The 21037-nt window shown below is 33.7% G+C and overlaps 1 protein-coding gene across 1 annotated transcript in view; it reads left to right on the top strand.

Annotated features, from left to right (window-relative positions):
• The window catches only part of LOC124354199 (calcium-transporting ATPase type 2C member 1-like), a 110351-nt gene that overhangs the window by 49508 nt on the left and 39806 nt on the right, over positions 1-21037 (top strand). Inside the window, 2 exon segments of the mRNA XM_046804479.1 lie at positions 15108-15302; positions 19380-19469. Coding sequence (XP_046660435.1) covers positions 15108-15302; positions 19380-19469 — 285 coding nt within the window.

A 21037-nucleotide genomic window follows, 5' to 3' on the forward strand; every position in this document is an offset into this window, starting at 1 on the left:
TATGGAGAGAAATAAATGTATGAAGTAACAATCCTTAAAGTAAATTGTAATGTGGCTAAATAGAAAGTAACTGGACTTATCAATGGAAAATGTTTTCTAACTATACAAATTAAATTCTTACAAATTTGACAAAAGTTTAAAAAGTATTAATTCTTGTATTCTTTTATATTTTTAAATCATCCTTTGAAAATAGTAATAAAATTACTTGAAAATTATCTGCAGAAGTTCTGTTGTTATGTTCATTATACTATTTTGTTTAGTTAAGTTAATCAACAAACTGTGTAGTGTTTGTTTTATGTGCTTACCGACTTTATAAAAGTTATTTTTTGGCAGCCATCAATTTTATCAAATAAAGGGTTTTATGTATGTCTATTATATCAGGCATTTAAATAAGACGTTAAAATGTAATTTTATATTTTTAATGTTTTTGCGTTTGAATAAAATTGTTTTAGTCATTCCTAATGCATTTATTGTGGTATGTAATTGATCACTAATTATATTCAGACATTACAATTTTTATACTATATTTAGATAAGAACTGGGAAATCATGTGAAGAGAAGCCTTTCCATAAACATTTACATACAGTAGATGGATTTATTTATACACATTTTAAATTTCAATTAATGTATAATGTCAATTTGATATGATTTTATGTACAATATGTGTATGTCCCAGGTAGGATAATTTACAATATGAAAGCATTATAGAGGAGGGTGAGTGAGGACTATTTGCATCTTGTTTTAAATGACACCGCTCACCCCTAACTCTTCTCCCACCCCCACCCACTGTTCTGCTCAGCTATTGTATACTTTATTCTACCTTCACTCTCAAAGTTAAACGTACAATTTCGCTGCCAGACAATATCCTGCATTTCAAACGTTCTTGTCTCTTAAGTTGAAATGAAATTACCTCTTTGAAACGTTAACTTAGTTACATAAAGCTACTGGTTCTTGAGACACCTAAATGTTAAATTGTTGAACTTGGAAATGTATTGAACTCTAAGAATAAACTAAACATGAATTTTTCAATTTTATAATATTTAGACATACCTTTTCGTGTCAGTGGTGTTTTAAATGGTTTTCAAATGGTAAAATTTGTATCTAATTATTTTTTCTTAAGATTGTGTAACTTCATATTTCAAAATTTATTTTTGCTTTTAAAATTGAATTCTTGTTTCAAAATTATGCAGCCTTACAAAGTTTTAATGTCTGTAACATCAAGTGACAGTACCATGGTTTTATTTAATTTAACACTTGATTTTAGCATATTTTATTGTAAAACAGTAAATATTTGTAAATAATTATGATAGAAATATTCAGTTTCACATAGAACAATATACCATATTGTACATTTTTTTCACTTTTACAACTGAATAAAACTTTCCTTTTTTTATACAATATCAAAAAAATTATCAGTATTCGTAAATCATACCTACCTTGAGGTGCTTAGTTTAACTAAAAAATAGCAGATATGTTTAGAATTTAGTGGTACACAAAGAAAAAGAATTACTTAGCATATGCACCATCCTCTCTTTTCCATTTTAATGTTATTGCAGTCCTAGAGAATGTGCTCTTAGCTACAATATTCAAAACTTATCAAACAGGAATGATAACTTGTACACAGTGGCGTAGCTACCTAGGGTGGCACCCGATGTAGAAGTTGGTGATGTCACCCCATCAAAAGTAAAAAGCAATAAATTTTATATGGTAAAGGTCATAGGTATAATGGGCGGTGTGAATAAAAACGAGTAGGACAAGTAAATACTTGAACATTTTAAAATGACAAGTAAACGCAAAAATTGAAGTGAATAAATCAAGTATTTACTCTTACTCGCAAGTAAATACTTCAGAGGCTAGTATACCCCCGAAAATGCCAATTTCGGTGTGAATAAACGCAAGTAAATACTTCTGTAGCAAGTAAATACTCGTCCATTTGCAAGTCAACCCGACCCCAGACTTGCAGTCGTACATGTACACGAAAGATGGCTGCATTTACGAAATTGCGTGGTGTGAAATGTTATAGAGACCGGCGTGATATAAGTCCCGATCTATCTAAGGGACTACTACGGTTTGAGGGACTACTACGTAGATTTTCTCACTTCGCACTTTCTTGATGAAAACACTGATGCAAGAGGTGGAGGATTAACTGCACAGAAAAAATGGAAATTTTTTTGAGATACGTTAGTGAACCAGGATTCCAAAGTGGTGTTGCCAACGACATGGGGGTTGAAAGAAGTACCGTCAGCAGAACATTTTCAAGTGTATTGGATAAAATAGTGTCGAAGTCTAAAGATTGGATTAAATTTCCACGCACTAATGAAGATACGGATCAGGCCAAGGCAGATTGGGCTTTAAAATTTCGCATTCCGACTGTCATTGGTGCTATAGATTGCACTCACGTGCATATTATGAAACCTTCGGAATTCGGTGACGAATATGTGAACAGAAAAGGAAAAACAAAAATAAACATTCAAATGACTTGTGACGCTAATGAAAAAATTACAAGTGTGGACGCTTAATGGCCAGGGAGTGTACATGATGGCAGGATTTGGCGAGAGAGTGGAATTCAGGACGTGGTGCGCCGATATGATGGTGATGTTTGTCTCCTTGGTGATAGCGGATATAGAATTACTCCTTGGTTACTGACTCCTTTTGACGAACCAAGAAATGCTCGTGAGCGGAAAACTCCGTTATCATCATTTGTTCACGTTCAGCCTGAAGTCTTGTTAGCTTAATTTGCTCAAGTAATAATAAACGCTGCTGCTCAACAGTTGTCAAATTTGACGTCTCTTCAGTATCAGCTGAGAGTTTCAATTTCTTATTTTTTTCAACTTCGTCGCATCGCTATTATGTTTGCAAGTCACTGGTGTGATGGGCTGGTTTGATGTTAGCATGTCAACGGGGTCATCGTCGTCTTCACTTTTCTCATTCTCCTCATTGAGTTCAGGCAATGGGGACGTAGAACTTGCTCCCAATCCAACGCATGAAGCCCCAGGTATTTTGCAATAAATTGGGTTCTCGTTTGACTCGGAAATTTTTAGGAAAACTGCCTCCCATGACAACAATGTTAATGATTTATTTCCTGTTGCGTTGACATCAGTTTTTTCTTGACTGCGGTTTTCATATTGTTCAATTGCTTTTTTAACTGTCCAACACTAGTTTGCTTCCCAACGTTTTTCGAAAACTGGTCGGCTAAACATCCCCATGCCTTCTCTACAAGTATTTACTTGCCTTTCTTGTGCACTCAGTTGTCTCGCGAGTAAATACTTGCTAGTATACCCTCGGATTGGCGAACACACACGGTTACAAGTAAACTCGACGCTTTATTCACATCGGTTTACTCGGGGTTTAAATACTCGTTACGCTTTACTTGTAAGTAAATAATCGTCGTTATTGTTTTTATTCACACGGCCCAATATATTTTTTTCTTTTTATTATCTATCACTACACGTTTAACAATTCACGCCAACCAAACACAACACACTTCACGAAACAAATGAGAAATGTTGCAACTGAAATATTAAAGGTCTCGAGTATGGGATACCCCACAACAGCATCAGGCTCTTTTGTGGGAATCCCCGAAATCCCCTAGTGGAGGAATCCCAGAAAAAGAAATTTTTGTGCTAGCGATTTATTTTTTTGTTTGTTTGTACATTGTTCTTAAAGTTGAGAGACTGGGTGGGTGTCACCCCAAAATAGGTACCACCCGGTGCGGCTGCCCCTGCCGCCGCCCCTGCCGCCGCCCCTTTGCTACGCCATTGCTTGTACAGGTATGTGGTGCATAGGCGTATCCAGGGTAGGGTTTTGGGGATTGTAACCCCCCATATATATATATATATATATATATATATTTTCATGGTATATTTTAACTTGTGTTAAACTGAAAGTACGAGTTTTGTTTTGATATTTAACTATAAAAGCTGATATAAGTTGACATAATTTTGTCGCTTTAATTGTTGGCGGTAGTCTTTATTAGTAACTTGTGTTATTAATGAATACTGATAGTGGTAGTACTAATAAAAATAAATAACCTCTAGACTGCTGATTTTATCATTTTGAATTATTATAATTCTTAAAAGTGACTAAATTTTATTTGCTGTTACTGTCAAACTTCTCCGGTTTGTTTGAACCAAAATTGTGTAAGACGTATACAAAATTAGACATATCAAAATGTGTTTTATAGTTGACCTACTTATAAAAATAAAATAATTAACTTTCAATCCTTTGGTGGTGAACTTTTGATGTATCTGAGCTTATGGAATAATCCATTTAATTGACTTTATAACATATTTTAATCAAATGTTCACAAAAACTGTATGTCCACAATAAAAGTAAATAAATATCGTGGTCATTTAAACAATATCTGACTTGAAGTTCTTAATTTTTTAATGTTTCATTTTACACACTAGAAAATGTTTTCTGTACATAAATTTCAGGAATAAAATATAAATAAATAATTATAACAAAAATAGAATCGGTGATAGTTTTCTAGGTTGCCCTCAAAAGGTTGTCAACAGCAACAATCAAGTCTCTGGTACGGTCAAATTTTACTCTAGCAAAAAGTTTTATATTCAAACTTCTTTAATTATAATAACTATTAATTATGATGGGCCATTGATATGTAAAATATATCTTGAAGTTCTCGTCTGTTAATTTTGAATGTTTTGATTAAACAACTTTGGCTATATATAAAAAATTATTGATTTATCTTTCAACATCTCTTTCATTGAATAGTTTATTCTAATGTTCATGTTGCAGTGTTTTCAGTACTTTTCGTACTAAAAAATAATCAGTTTTATTTTTTTATGTTCAGTGCTCTTGCTTATAAGAAATTGCTACAGAAAATGCTAATTTGTTATGTGAAAGATTAACAAAAATGTTACCTATAATGTACCTCCCCTGTCAGATCTCATGTTGGTGCCTGTAATAGTTGTCCAGAACTGTAACCCAAAAGAATGTGTAGTATGGCAATAAAGTCTTTGTTATCATGAGTATGATGACAATAAAACCAAAAAAAGATTAATTTTTCGTCGATTTATTTATGTGCATTTATTAATTATTATGGTAGTTATTAACTGATCGCTATAAAGTGTTTCTGTCACACTTTATGTGTAAAAACCCAAAAATTACACAACAAAAGTATTGCAATATCGTATTTTGTAAATAATATTTAACTTGTAGTTCATATTTTGTATGTCTGTATTTGTTCATCGCCGAGCGTCCACTGTGTCTATGCGCAATGCACTCAGTGGATGTCAACTGCTCAGCCATGGTAAAAAAACACAATTACTAATTTTGTGTCTCAAAATCTATGTAATTGTGTACACAGAAATATATCCTCTATACAGATTCGTGTCAGTTTATATCTAAATATATTTTGTCAGGGATGGAAACATATCAATGTTAAATACATATTATAGAAGTAATAAAAATACACGCCTATATTTTCAAGTACAATATGTGTAATATATACGATGTGTTATATGATATAATAATACATACTCGTATGTAAAAGATATGTATCCTGAAAGCCCATTTTAGAATGTATAAATTCGAGGTAAAAGGTGGAGGATAGGTAAAGAAAAGATGTGTTATTTTACCAGGCGAAGTTAGGGCTAAGAAGCCCTCTCTAACACATGGCCCTCTAATATGTCTATTAGTTCTTAAGACATAGCCATTTTCCGAGCCTCTGTTATTCTCATCAATAAAGGGTCATTTTCTTGAAATTCTTTTGATTTATAGAGTTGTCTCCATAAGGGTACATTTTTGCTTATGTTATAGTCTTTTTTATAGAGCATAAAATAAGAATAATAATAATGCTCTAAGAAGGCTGTAAGTTTAGGTCATCCTAGATACTGTACACCTATGACGCGTGTGATTGTTGGTGAGAATCAATTCGGATGTTCATCCTTAATACTGGCAGATTGTGTACAGTCTGATAAACCTAGCTGTGATGTGCAGTATGTTGTCAAACTTGTTTCAGATTTTGTTAATTTCTCTTTCTATTAATATTTTAGAGTTGATAATTTGATGGATAACATACTTTTAATGTCAAAACTGTTTTTAACAATGATTTGGAAATTTTATAATTGTGTAATATGTAGTCAGAAATACACTCAAAATTGCTGAAGAGAAGTGTAAAAAGTCAACTTGGATTTCACAAAATTTTATACATAAAATTAAAAATGTCCAAAATGTAATACATTATTTTTGTTTTACTCTTAATTTGGAACTAAAATAATTTGTGATATTTTAACAAAGTGTATAAACTGTATTCTTACTATCCACAATGGTTTTATTATGAACTCACAATTCAGTTAGGTAATATTGTTAAATATAATATATCGAGTAGGTACTTTAAAAAATTCTACATTTGTAACTGCGTTGAAAACTTGCAATTTTTGTCTTGTTATAAAACACGTTGTAAAGTAATAAAAAAACTGAACAGTTTACTACTGTGTAACAGAAGTACTATTTTCTGTAGTGGAAGGCTAGAAAACTAAAATGCAGCACAATTTGAATTTAATAATTGTAGGGATAAAAATCTATTTTGCCATATGAATCGTGTTAACATAAGGCTTACCACAGACTAAAAGGTATTTGAGTAATAAGTGGATGTCTGCTTCGATTTGCTGTCAAGTTAGTTGTAGTGATATTGATTAGGATCTAACTGTGTTGGATACCTGAGTCTGACTTATCACTACAACAATCTGTTACTCCTGTGAAGCATGTAAATTTGGAATCAACTACTTGGAAATGTGTATCTAAATTCGGGGTGATGGTTACATATGATAAGTAGTGGAACTGATGTTGCACATAAAGTTTGTGCTCAAGAGTTGAATGATGAAAGACCAATCAGTAAGTACTAATATTTTTTTTATTGATTACCATTATAATGAATTGTTTATAAAAAGAAAGTTATATAATGAGTGTTTATTTTTGAATGAAAGCATTAAATGGTCACCACAAAGTAGTAACACTATTTTTTCAGGATCAAATAAGTACAGTAGTCTCTCAAATAATACATAGGTACTTTTACGAATAATAATGCCACTTTTACTTGTAAATACCATTTTGTAACTAAATTGCCCCATTGTAACTAAAATGTGTTTCAATTGCAAACGTGATGTTGACACGATTTAAAATTACTGTATTTTATGCTGACCGTTATATAAAAACTTTTGTGTTTATAATTTATTTCATTCTCAAATATACATTATGAAATCAAGATTGGCTTTGTCATATATTATTACTTTTGAGTTAATCTTGTATTAACATATATTTCAGAAATAAATTATTAAAATGAAAATAAATGGAAATCCTTTTATTGTTATTTGTAACTATGGTTGTATAAGTTATTTATGGTTCCCACCTGTTGAACTGGATGGAAGTTAGCAGTTTATGAGCACTTCAATGATACCCATAGCTCGTTTGATTATCTGATATCTTGTGTAAATTTACGCTTTATTATTGCTCAGCCTAATTCTGTGGAGAGACATGCACCATCATTTGCCTCTGTTTTGCCTATATAGAATTGAATGTTCATGTAAAATTCTACACCTTAATTGGTTTTTGATATATTGTATGGACAGTTCGGCAGAAAAGAAATATTTCCAGTCTCCTTAGTTATAAGTTTCGGTAACACTCAGCTAATAACATAAATTTGAATGATGAGCAGTATTATTTATTACAAAATATTGAGCTCACACATTTGCCGATAAGAGAATAAATGGTAATAGTACCTGAATAGAAAAATACTCAAAAAATAAACATTAATAAAAATTCTTGAAGTAATATCAAGTATATGCTTAAACCACTTGTTCTAAACTTCTCTAATAGCATCATATTTTGTAACATACAAACAGAAGACCTAAAAAGTAGTTTTATCATCACTACGGCCATTCTAATTAATGATGATTTTAATTTTAATGAGTAATTAGAAATGAAGATTTTCTTCATCACAGAGTAATTATTTAAATTCTTTTACATTTTTCTACTTTCTTTAGGCACAGAACTCTTGATGTTAGACCAAAACAATAATGGAATGATAGAATCTATTACAAGCAGAATTTTAACTTTAGACAAATATTTGGAAGAACGAGGTTGAGGCTCCCCTGGAAATAGCAAACTGCAAAATGGGGTTTTAGCTAAATATCTTCAAAATACTTGGAAGAACGAGGGTGAGGCTTCCCTGGAAATAGCAAATTTCAAAATGGAGTTTTACCTAAATATCTTCACACTGTTAAAATATTTTGTATATTGAAGAATACTGGTAACAAACTCTTGTGGACTGAGTTGTACGATTAGATTATCATCGATGTGTGTTCATAGAAGCAAAGAAATTTCAGAAATAAATGTATCAATAAATTTGTATATAAAAGACAGAAGTTTGGACATTGTTTGTTGATTTGTAAATATTCTTTCCAAAATGTAATATCTTCGTGATATCTATGTAATATTGCCAATGTTTATAAAACAATATATGTTTAGTGAAATAAGTTTTCTATCAATAGCTAATGTCGATGTTTACATTTATAGGGAATGACAATTACTATTTAGCAATAACTACTTGATAATGTTGTATTGCTCACTAATATCATACTGATCTTGTTTTACTTTGAAAAGTACACTTTGTTTACACACACTTGCACAATTTCTAATGGTGTGATTCTGTGCTTTGTGCTACTTTTGTACTGGTTCATTCTTGGGTAAAACTATCAGTAGGTAACTAAACTCTCAACTCTTTTTCTAGCTACAGCCTTTTTCTACCATCGTGTCAATTAGGCAGATGCAAAGTTAGTGCCCTCTAGTGTAACGCCCTTTATGTTAAGCCACTTCATATTGTCATTTAAATGAGTTAGCAAATACCACCTGATGAGTTGTTAGTTGTGAGTCAGTGAGTGTCTGCCTGTAGCTTATGTGCCTTCATGTCCAACTACAGTATGGAATTTAGTAATAGTATATTTCTAATAGACCTACCTGTGAGTATTGACTTTGAGATTGTGTTTTTATTTAATACAGAATTGTATTATATTTTTGTTCATATAGAATTGTAGCATATCTCTGTTAATCAGTTTAATCAGTTGCTATTTTGTGTCTTTTTTTCAAAACATCTCACTGATCTTTATGATTTACAGCTTTAAGAGGCAGATGTACTCAAACGGCCTGTAGTTTTGTTCCAATAAAGCAATGTTAAAACTTAAAATAATTTTTATCCTTTAAATATTTTGGCTATTGAATTGTGTATGTTGTTTTATTTTAAAGGCAGACTTTATACACATTTGATTAGCTCTATGGAATTTTCTAATTGATCTTATTGATAAAAAAAGATGTTGGAGCATTTGTTATCGAATAACAATTAATTACATGAAATAAAATTCAAACTAAGCGTATAAATGCAAGCATGAGAATTTTACAAGAAGCATGATTTTATCATTTAATACTTGGTAAGTGGTGTAATGGTGGGAAATCCTTGATAGATGTAAAGTACTTCCTATATTTATGAAACAAATGGTGTGGGAAACATTGGAGCATTCAGGACTTTTCAGTGTTGTACTTACAAGGTCAAGTACCAGCACCTTTAATACATAATAGGTCTAAAGGTCAGAGTCAATTTACCACCCCCTTGAAATATAAGTTAATGGTTTAGGGCTCCCCAAATTCAAATTTTGGTTATGGCAATTGCGCCATGTTAGATATATTTGGCTATCATATAAAGATCTTTTCTTTTTTCCTTACATGAATAACTACCATGAACATTGAACTACCTTACATTGAATGGCGAGTTCATTTCAGGGTTTTATTTTGAAAAATTCAAAGCTGTAACAGTTGTGCTGATATACCGGTAGTGGAATAACAGTTTAAAATGAAACATGTTAAAGTTAGAGTGAGTTTGCTAGTTTCAAAGCTGGAACATTTGATGTTAACATGGAACTTGTATTAACATTGATTGGAATGTTATGTATTTTTATATGGAAAAAAAATTACAAAATATACTGCAGAATTGTATGTGAACTTATAGCGCTATGAAAATAAGAAATGTGATATTCATCATTAAGTTTTAATTGAGTTTAAGCTAATTATTCCTGTTTACTTGTAAATTTGAATGATATGAACAATATTAAAATTCAAGTATCGCTTGCTCTCTTACACTCATAAATTTTATCTATGGCACATAAAAAAATTATATCCTTATTGTTTCCTTGTGTTATTATGGCAATTAGTGTTGGTTGTACTGTAACCAACTGAATTGATAACGGGGACATGAGTATACCAATTTTAATTTTACTGACAGTTATATTTTGTTCACGTTTGTCGATAAGAACAATTCATAGCATTGTAATTCAAGAACCCAAGATAACATAATTTACGTGCCATTTCTAATAGTGATAAAATCTTATTGTTTTAGCTTTCTGTGGCAGTACTAAAATGTAATTAAATTACATGTTGTATATGTAATTTATTACATATTATTAACATGTTTTGAATTTGTCACTACATAAGTATAACATTTGTTGCACTTGAGTCTTTTGGCCAAATGAGTTGAAAAGTTATCTTGACAAGGTCTAATCTTTCCATTATTAGATAAGGGGATGGAAAACTTGTAGTTGTTGGTAAACTGATAAGCAAATGATTAGAAAGATATCATATATTTTGTAGTAGAATTTTTGTAACTAGGGTATGCTTCAGAATCAGAATCAGTCTTTATTTTTATATAAACGTTTATACATAGCATTGCTATAGAAGCAGTTAACATTGTCATAAGATAATGTAATAATTATATATATACACATACATACATATACACATCACCATTCACATATAGATATAAACATACATATAAGAGGTCAAGACAGCATAACAAATTTAATGTAATCTATATTAAAATAGTACTGTATTTTAAAATTCAGGATCCATCAAATACTCATCAATACTATAATAATTTTTTCCAACAAAAAATCTGTTAGTTTGCTTTTAAATGTTTTTGAACTGATTAAATGTTATATTTTTGAGGTAACTTATTGTATAGTTTTTTGCTGTGTATATTGGAGTTTTTTCTACCAGGCGCAGTCAATGTATGGGATATTGGAAATTGGCTTTAAATCTTGTATTGTAATTATCATCAAAGTTATCACTTGATAAGCTTTCAAAGTTTGATTGCACTGTTAGTAGGGTTTTCAGAATGTATAAATTTGGAAGTGATAAGATTTTTTATTCTTTAAACAGAGGTTTGCAAGAAGTTCTAAATGATGATGATCATTAATCTTTTAATTTCTTTCTGGATCTTAAAAACTTTATCGAAGTCAGAAGATGATCCCAAAAATTCAATACCATATTGAATTATTGAAAAAAAGAAAGAGTAGTAAATTATTATTCTAGTTTCCAAATTAATTGAGTTTTGCAACACTAGCATTTGATAACATGCTGAGTTCAATCTCCTAATAATATTTTCAATACATTTTTTCCAAGAAAAGTTTATATCCAGATCAATACCTAAGAATTTTACACTATCACATAATTTTATTTGCTGGCCATGGAAAATCACATCCTTATTTTATAATAAGGATGTGATTTTAATTGTGCCGTTAGAAAAGTTAGTAGTTGACTTTTCTCTCGATTTGATTTCAATCCGTTAACCCCAAACCAATATGCCAATTCATAAAAAAACTTGATTTAATTTATTTTCCATTTGAAAGTGAGTCGGCTTTAACAACTGCAGTTGTGTCATCTGCATATAATATAATTTTTTGTGAAACATTTTTAGGTAAATCGTTAATGTACAGAAGAAAATGTAGAGGTCCCAAAATAGACCCTTGAGAAATACCCACTTTAATTTCTTTTTAATGAGATTTAGATTTTACACTATTTAAAAAAATTACAGTTCTTTGGAATCAATTAACTAAATAAGATTCAATCCACAGAATTGATCTATTCGAAAAACTGTTTTTTATTACTATTGGAATGGCAGCTGACTAAGAATCCTCCGAGGAGGTTTGTTGAACCTGGTAGGTTGCTTATCCACTAGCTGAATGGCTTTAGTTTAGAAAACCAGGTGTGTTAGCATTATGAAGCAATCAGCAGTCTTGGCCATAAGTGAAAATATCCCGAGAATACATTAATGTTTCTTTCAGATAACTTTTGAATTTGAAATTTTAAAACCCATCTCTAAAAATGTAACTGATTATACTTTGTAATTTTTTTACCATTTATACACACTTTGCAATTTTTAAACTCCATCCCTGTACAATCCCACATAAATATTGTACTTAAAAAATAAGAAACTTTGTCTCTAATTACTAAAATTTTGAAAATTTGTCTTAACATTATTTAGTAAATCTTTAGTTTAAAAGCTGCTGAATTAAATAATTTTAGAACTAAAAGTAACAGTATTTTTCAATATATGCTATCATGTATTAAATTTAACAAACTATATCAACTATACTTTACTAACTGAGCTCTTTTTAACCAACCCAATTTATTTTATCAAACCCTAATCAATCAATCAATCAAATCAATCAAAATCTTTATTACAATTTCTTTAAGAAATGTACATTCGTCAAGAGATACAAGTTTATATACAAAGAAAATAGGTCCTTCAAGTTTCGGTCTTGCTTCAGTCATCTTGTTTCAAAATATTCCTTCATTGAATAAAATGGTCGTTCCATCAGCCAGTCTTGCAGATGGCGTTTCAGTTGTTGGCCGTTGAGGATTTTCAGATTTGTTGGAAGTGAGTTGAAAACTTTCCGTCCGATATATGATGGTTTTCTGCTGTATTGTGTGGTGCGGTGCGGTGGAAGATGATAGCCTGCTGCTCTCCGTGTGTTGTAGGAGTGAATGTTTTTTCTCCTGTGGTAAGCTCTGCCTGGTCTGTGTAGACAACTACTGAGTAAATGTAAAGGGCAATGACAGTCATAATCCTCAGTGATTTGAAGGCATCTCTACAACTCTCTGTTGGAGTGAGGTTGGTGAGTGCTCTTATAGCTTTTTTCTGTTGCACCAGTATTCTGTCAAGGTTCTGTTTGTGAAGTTCCTCCCCATATAATCAGGCCATGTCTTATGTGTGATTCTACCAGCGCATGGTATGCTGCTTTTGCAGCCTCTTGTCCAGCTATCCACTTATTCTTCTCACAACAAAAATTCCAGGTCCAAGTTTTTTGCTCAATGTATCAGCATGTTCAGTCTAGGAAAGATTGGTGTCTATTGTCATGCCCAATAATTTAGAATGATTTTCTACCAAGATGTTGGGAACTTCTGGGATCTGTTTCATGTCTTCTACTGAAATTTAGCTGAGTGGTTTTTGACGGATTGATTGCCAAGTCATTTTGTAGACAGTATTGTAAAGCTTTTTTCCAGTTGATGTAGTGATTGTTGAGTGTAGTCCCTGCGCTGTGTCATGTTGAAGAAGAATGTAGTGTCATCTGCGTACATAATGGGGAGGATGTTGTTGTGGTTAATGAAGTCATTAAAGTCATTGGTAAACAGCACAAAACAAGAAAGGACCCAAGACTGAACCCTGGGCACCCCTCTAGTTATTGGCTTGAGTTTGGGACCTAAAAGTACACGATTTATTATTTATGGTTCTATGGATTTCCACAATCTGGCTGCGATCTGCTAGATAGCTTGCCACCCAATGCCTTGATTTGCCTTGGAAGCCTAGAATTGATAGTTTCTTCACAATCAAATCATGCCCTAAGCAATCGAATGCTTTGCTGTAGTCTAAAAGGATGGCTGAGACAAATTTATTATCTTCTTCTAGTTGGTCTGTGATATGTTCTACTAAGCTTGTCATTGCAGTGATGGTGGGATCTTCCCTTCAAGAATCCATGTTGGCATTTTGATAGCAGTTCTTGTTTCTTGCAAGTGTTGTACCATCCTTTTTAGTGCAATTTTTTCTATAAATTTTTGAGAAAGGAGAGATTAAAGAGATTGGTCCGATAATTTTCAAGTTTGGTTTTTTTGATCCCTTCTTGTGCTTTGGGTAGACTTTAGAGAGTTTTAGTTTTGAAGGGAAGTGACCATTATCAAAGGATTTGTTAATTATTGTGACGAGTGGAGCTGCTAATTGGTTTGCACAATGCTTGACTGCCTTTGATGGGACTTCATCAATGCCACATGACAGTTTAGGTTTTAATGTCTGTATTACAGACAGTACTTCATTATGTGTGGTGGGGCCATGGTTAGTTGTGGTTCTGTTGGATATTTGCGGTGGGCTGTGGTGGAACAGTATTAATTTGGAGAGCACTGCGATTTTGATTAAGAGTGATATCTGCTACCCGGCAGAAATAGCTGTTTAAGTGCCTCTGCAAATTGCCATCGGGCTGTCTTCTATTTTTCCATCAATTTCTAGCTGTCTAAGTGTGTCATCAAACTTTTTTTTTCTGTTTTTCTCCACTGATGATGCTCCAGAGTGCCTTAGATTTATTGTCAGAGCTGGCTATGTGCTCATTTGCAGCTGCTCGCCTGAGTTCTCTAAGTTTTAGGTCATAAGTTTTCTTTTTTTGTTTCATTGTGTCCTTATCAAGTTCACTTCCTGTCAGTTCATATCTGTACAAAGCACTTGAGGAAATCTTCTTTAAGTGTGTTTACTTCAGGGTCCATATTGAACTTGAGTTTTGGCTTCCCTCTAGGCCTTGATTTTTGAGAGGGGACATGCAATGTCTAATGCTCTCCTTACAATGGCATGAAATGAGTTATATGCTTCTTCAGCATCTTGGGCATTGTGTACAACTGTAATCTTACTGTTCATTTACTTCTTCTGTCAGTAACTTCCAAATGGGTAATGTTGTAGTGGAAATTGAAATGGTTTTGTTGTTCTCATGAGGAGAAATTGAAAGGTTTATGATATCAACTACTGAAGGTAATTAATTACTGTTTGGCATCCAGTAAACAAAACTCCTTCATCTTGTTGTGGTAACTCAACACACATTCTGGCTTAACAATATTGCTACGTTACGCATTTTGTAGTACAATTCATTGTGTCTACATTGTCTAACTAGTGATGTGATTCATCAGCTGAAGAACCTGTCAAATTTGGTATTTCATGGCTCTCAATGGCAGCAAAAATTTGAGTCAAATCAAATGAACTAAAAGTAGGACATTGTCTACAGGTGGCCGAGGAGGAGATGTGGCTGGGAACCAACGAGGCGGCGACGCTGGGGTCAGAAGAGGTGGCTGCACGTCTCCGCGTGGATCTGCGTACAGGTCTCTGGTGGCGTGAGGCGGAACTGAGGCGGCAGCTTGCCGGACACAATGAATTCTGCGTCAAAGAGGACGACCCTCTCTGGAAGAAATATATTGAACAGGTGAACAAAATTTTCAATCTGGACTTGTTTTAGTTTTGATGCTTTTTGGATCCTCAAATGTAAGATTTTATTGATTTATGATTCTGAGTGTTTATCGACTGTGTGGCAGATATGTTGAAATTAAAAGAAAACTTTTAGACTGTATATTAAGTAATGAGGTTTATAGTAAAATTTGTGTTTAATAAACACATTAACAAAATGTTAAAGAATCACTTACCATATATAAAAGAAAATCATCTATCATTTTTTTATTTTTGTTTCTACAATACATAATTAAATATCTTAATTTTAACCAAATTGTGTATGCGCGCGTGCATGTGTGTGTGTGTGTGTGTGTGTGTTTTTGTTGTTTTGTTTTGTTTTATGTACTTATGTATGTATAGAAAACCTCAAGTATTTTTTAATAAATACAGAGATATAGTCTTGATTTTGATTTGGGACAGGCCTTCTGGCATGTTTAGAGGATATGAAAAGTACATCTTAGATGATGGTTGGGAAGGGATGTTGATACAAAATATTAGTAAACTTAAGCCTTACGATTGTGCTTTAGTTTTAATTGTTAAAACGATTTTTTGTGAGGCCTTAGATCATTCAGGGTGTCCAGCAGCCTTGAAAATCGGGAAGAGCGGGAATTATGCTTGAATTTTACCTGCCTTGAAAAAAGGCGGGAATTATGCTTGTATTTTGTAGAAAATCGGGAGTTTGATTTTTTAACGCCGCTGCCGTTTCTAATGCAAGGCGCCCACTGCGATCGTCCCGGCCTTTTTGTCGAAATACACGTAATCAAATGGACACCCACCAACTGCGGGCGGCCCGGCCCGGCCTTTTTGTAAAGTCGAAATACATGCCATCAAATGGACACCCGCCAACTGCAACCGTCCCGGCCTTTTTGTCGAAATACACGCAATCAAATGGGCACCCGCACACTGCGGGCGGCCCGGCACAGCCCGGGAAGAGTCGGCCCACACGGCACCCGAAGAGCCGGCCAAGGCCGGTCGTAGTTGGTTGGTGTCCATTTGATAGCGTGTATTTCGACTTCACAAAAAGGCCGGGCTGGGTTCACTCCGGCCTAGCACCACCCACTGCGGCCGGCCCGGCCTTTTTGTGAAGTCGAAATACACGCAATCAAATGGACACCCACCAACTGCGGGCGGCCCGGCCTTTTTGTCGAAATACACGCAATCAAATGCGCACCCGCTCACTGCGGCCGACCCGACCCGGCTTTTTTGTGAAGTAGAAATACACGCAATCAAATGGACACCCACCAACTGCGGGCGGCCCAGCCCGGCCTTTTTGTGAAGTCGAAATACATGCAATCAAATGGACGGACACCCGCTAACTGTAACCGTCCCCGGCCTTTTTGTCGAAATACACGCAATCAAATGGGCACCCGCACACTGCGGGCGGCCCGGCCGGCCTTTTTGTGAAGTCGAACGCAATCAAAGGGACACCCGCTCACTGCAGCCGGCCCGGCACAGCCCGGGAAGAGTCCGGCCCACACGGCACCCGAAGAGCCGACCAAGGCCGGTCGTAGTTGGTTGGTGTCCATTTGATATAGCGTGTATTTCGACTTTCACAAAAAGGCCGGGCTGGGTTCACTCCGGCCTAGCACCACCCACTGCGGCCGGGCCGGGTTCACTCCGGCCTAGCACCACCCACTGCGGCCGGCCCGGCCTTTTTGTGAAGTCGAAATACACGCAATCAAATGGACACCCACCAACCTGCGGGCGGCCCGGCCTTTTTGTCGAAATACACGCAATCAAATGCGCACACCGCTCACTGCGGCCGACCCGACCCGGCTTTTTTTGTGAAGTAGAAATACACGCAATCAAATGGACACCCACCAACTGCGGGCGGCCCAGCCCGGCCTTTTTTTGTGAAGTCGAAATACATACAATCAAATGGACGGACACTCCGCTAACTGTAACCGTCCCGGCCTTTTTGTCGAAATACACGCAATCAAATGGGCACCCGCACACAACTGCGGGCGGCCCGGCCCGGCCTTTTTGTGAAGTCGAACGCAATCAAAGGGACACCCGCTCACTGCGGCCGCCCCGGCACAGCCCGGGAATAGTCGGCCCACACGGCACCCGAAGAGCCGACCAAGGCCGGTCGTAGTTGGTTGGTGTCCATTTGATAGCGTGTATTTCGACTATCACAAAAAGGCCGGGCTGGGTTTCACTCCGGCCTAGCACCACCCACTGCGGCCGGGCCGGGTTCACTCCAGCCTAGCACCGCCCACTGCGGCCGGCCCGGCCTTTTTGTGAAGTCGAAATACACGCAATCAAATGGACACCCACCAACTGCGACCGGGCCGCAGTGGGCGGGTTTTCATTTGATCGTATGCATTTTGACAGAGTATAAAAGTCCGGGCTGGGCTGGACTGGGGCCGGTCGCAGTGGACTCCGTGCTTAACACGAATGAAGGTATTGAAGCAACAGTTCGATTATGTTCACATCAATGTGAAATTGACAGAATACAAAGGAAATTTTGGAAGTAACTCGCTCTCGTTGCAGTCACAAAAAATGGCGTTGTAGTACGTTTGGCGAGAGATGGCATTTATATATGCTTGATGTTAAAGTAATTTGAAGAGTGGCTAAATAACCTACGCGACTATATATTGTGTTTATAATATTCGCATGTTGAAGAGGTTGCCATTCTTTGAAACATAGTGATGAATATTAAATGTTTCAATTTAAGGTAATCGAAAAAAACGTGATCATGTGATCAATAATGGTGTTACAATTGGATGCCTATAGGATTTATTTGAGATATATAATTAATACAACACTTTTTTAGTAATCTAGGTGTTTATTTACCCTTGTTATACTATTAATGGTTTGTTTTCATTTTACTTATTGTCAATAGCCTTATTTGTTTAAATCAATTTGTGCAATGAGTAAAGGTGCAATACATTGTTAGTAATTCAATTTTAAAGTTTTATAACTTTTAATTAAACATGTTTTCTAAAAAGAATAAAACTTTTTCTGTGACAAATTTATTTTTTCACAAAATAAATTGTAAAAAGGGTTCAACATTTGAATAGCCCATGTTTTTGGACTTTTTGAGTTTAATCCGTTTTTTACAAAATGAATATTAATATATTTTTATTTATTTTAACAGTTATTTTGTTTTTTATGAAACTTAATTCACCTAAAACTAACCTAACCCTCAACTGGTTTAGAATAGTATTGTGTTTGATGTTGAAAGTGTAAGTAAAACTTCATTAACTTAAAAGTAAAACTGTTTTCTTTACTATCCTGTGTTTTTGAGGGTTTATTTTTAGACTTCAAAAACGAAATCATTTACTTATTTGGATATTAAAATGTATTTGTAACAAACTGTCCCAATATAAACATTAAATTAGGCTTTGGTACTTTATCATAATTTTTTATAGCCCTACAACGTTTTTTTTTACTATTTTTTTTTAAATAGTAACATTACACTGAAATTTCATTTTAAACTAAAATTAAATGCCACATTAAGCATAGTATTTGTTTAAATAATTAAATTTACATATTTTTATAGGTATGATTACAGTTCAATGTTTTTGAACAAAAGGAAGTTCAATTATAAGTTATAGGTTACGAAAAAAACCTCATTTACTGTAGATTTTTAAATAACGAATTATAAAATGGTGTTAATGTATAAGGATATTAGTAATTTAAACAGAGGGCCTACTATCTTTGAGCATCGTCTAAAATAAAGGTATGTTATTCTTTTAAGCGGTTATTTTAAAATATCACAATGCTGTCATTTAGGCCTTAAATATTTGAGAAATCTTTATTGTTACATGAAAAGTAAACACTATTTCGTGACTTGATTTTAGCTTGTAAAATTGTTAGTTACCGATAAAGAGCCAAAAGTAAACCGCGACTATAGCCTTGAATTTTATAATTTTGAGCCTTGAAACCCTTGAAATGTGCTTGAATTTTAGATTTGGTCATTACTGGACACCCTGTCATTGTGGTTTCCTTCCTGGCTATGGATCCCCTCCCACGATGGTGGTAATGCAGAAGTAGTTATATTTTAGTTGGTTTAAATGTTGTTGACTAACATTTTTCATGACCTTTACAGTTCAAGAACCCTCTAATTCTACTCCTGCTCGCATCAGCTCTAGTCAGCGTCTGCATGCGTCAGTTGGATGATGCAGTCAGCATCACTGTTGTAAGTAGACATTGCCATGGTTACAAGTAGATTGTATAATGAGAATCAATTACCTACTTTCTTCATCAACAAATATTGTAAAGTACGGAGTCCCACAAAGATCAATACTGGGACCACTAATGTTTTAAATATATTTGTGTGTATATATGACAAGTTTCCTCTCAATAATAAGAAATCCCAACAGTATTTCTTTATTGGCTGATGAAAAAAATAAAAATTCAGAAGATTCAAATTCTGATGTAGAATTTTATTACATTATTAAACTCTCAAAATTGTTCATACTTGTCTGAGTAATATTAAACATACCATATGTTACTTTTGTAATGTTTGTATTGTTGATATTATTTTTTACCTTGGAGATCAGTTCTAATATCTCCAAAACAAAACAAAACAAAATTTTTAACTTAATAAAATACTTAGAATAGTATTACAAGTAAATTATTAGATTAAATAATATAATATAATTACACAGTACTTGCGTTAGTTGAATTTATTGTCAAACCCAGACAAAAATAAAATATGTAAATTGGGTAAATATTTGCTAAATGAAGTGGACACTGTAAATTTTCTAGGTTTTAATGTAGATGGAAAACTTCAATGGGACTGTCACAGAGATTCCATTTGTAAAAAAATATCTTCAGGTATATATATGTATTGAGACAAATGTCTAAATTCGGTAGCCTGACAACCTTGAAAATAATATATTATGCTTTAATTGAGACACATATCACTTTTGCTATATGTATTTATGGATGCACAAGGATCAAAAACTTAAACAGAATTTTGGTATTACAAAAAAGCATTTTGTATAATGTTACAATTTGATTTAAATGACTGTTAAAGAACAATTTATGGAGCCAGGAATAATATCAGTATACAGTGTTTATATTCAAACTGCTTATACATATCAAGTCAAATTTAGAAAAATTATCTTGCATGTGATAGACATAATTCATTAATCTACACAAAAAAAGAAAACATCCTATAAATGAGTAAACATTTTCAATCACTTATCTGACAATATTAAAGGAATAATTGACAAAAACATTTTTAAGAAAAAACTAAAGACGTTCCTAATTAATGAACCAATATACAATACAGATGGCATTTTTAAGAGAATACAGTATTATTTTATAGTTTAGATCTGTAATATAACAAAATAAACTTGTTTCAGTTTTAGATATAGTTATTTTAGTACATGACAAATTCTGTGCATATTGTATATGGTATTGAATAAAATTGTTCTGATTGATTGATTGAATTAATTTAATATGAGTTGTAACATATTTTTCATGAAATTAGTCAGCTAATCAAATTCTTTTAGTCCCAACAATTTTGTTTATCTGTAAAAGATAGTTAAAATTACATAGTGTGGTACAATACATTTAAAATACACATTTCATACTGTTACATCATATTAAGAAATTATCAAACACTAGAGGCCCAATGTGGTTCCATCTATTGGATTGATAACTAACTTGGCTCCAAGAGAATTTACAGACCTAGTTTTGAGAAGCACAAAATTTTAACTCTACCTTTAACATATATTTTTATTAATTTAGGTTATG

The sequence above is a fragment of the Homalodisca vitripennis genome, chromosome 2 (genome assembly GCF_021130785.1).
Source record: "Homalodisca vitripennis isolate AUS2020 chromosome 2, UT_GWSS_2.1, whole genome shotgun sequence".
Classification (NCBI taxonomy): domain Eukaryota; kingdom Metazoa; phylum Arthropoda; class Insecta; order Hemiptera; family Cicadellidae; genus Homalodisca; species Homalodisca vitripennis.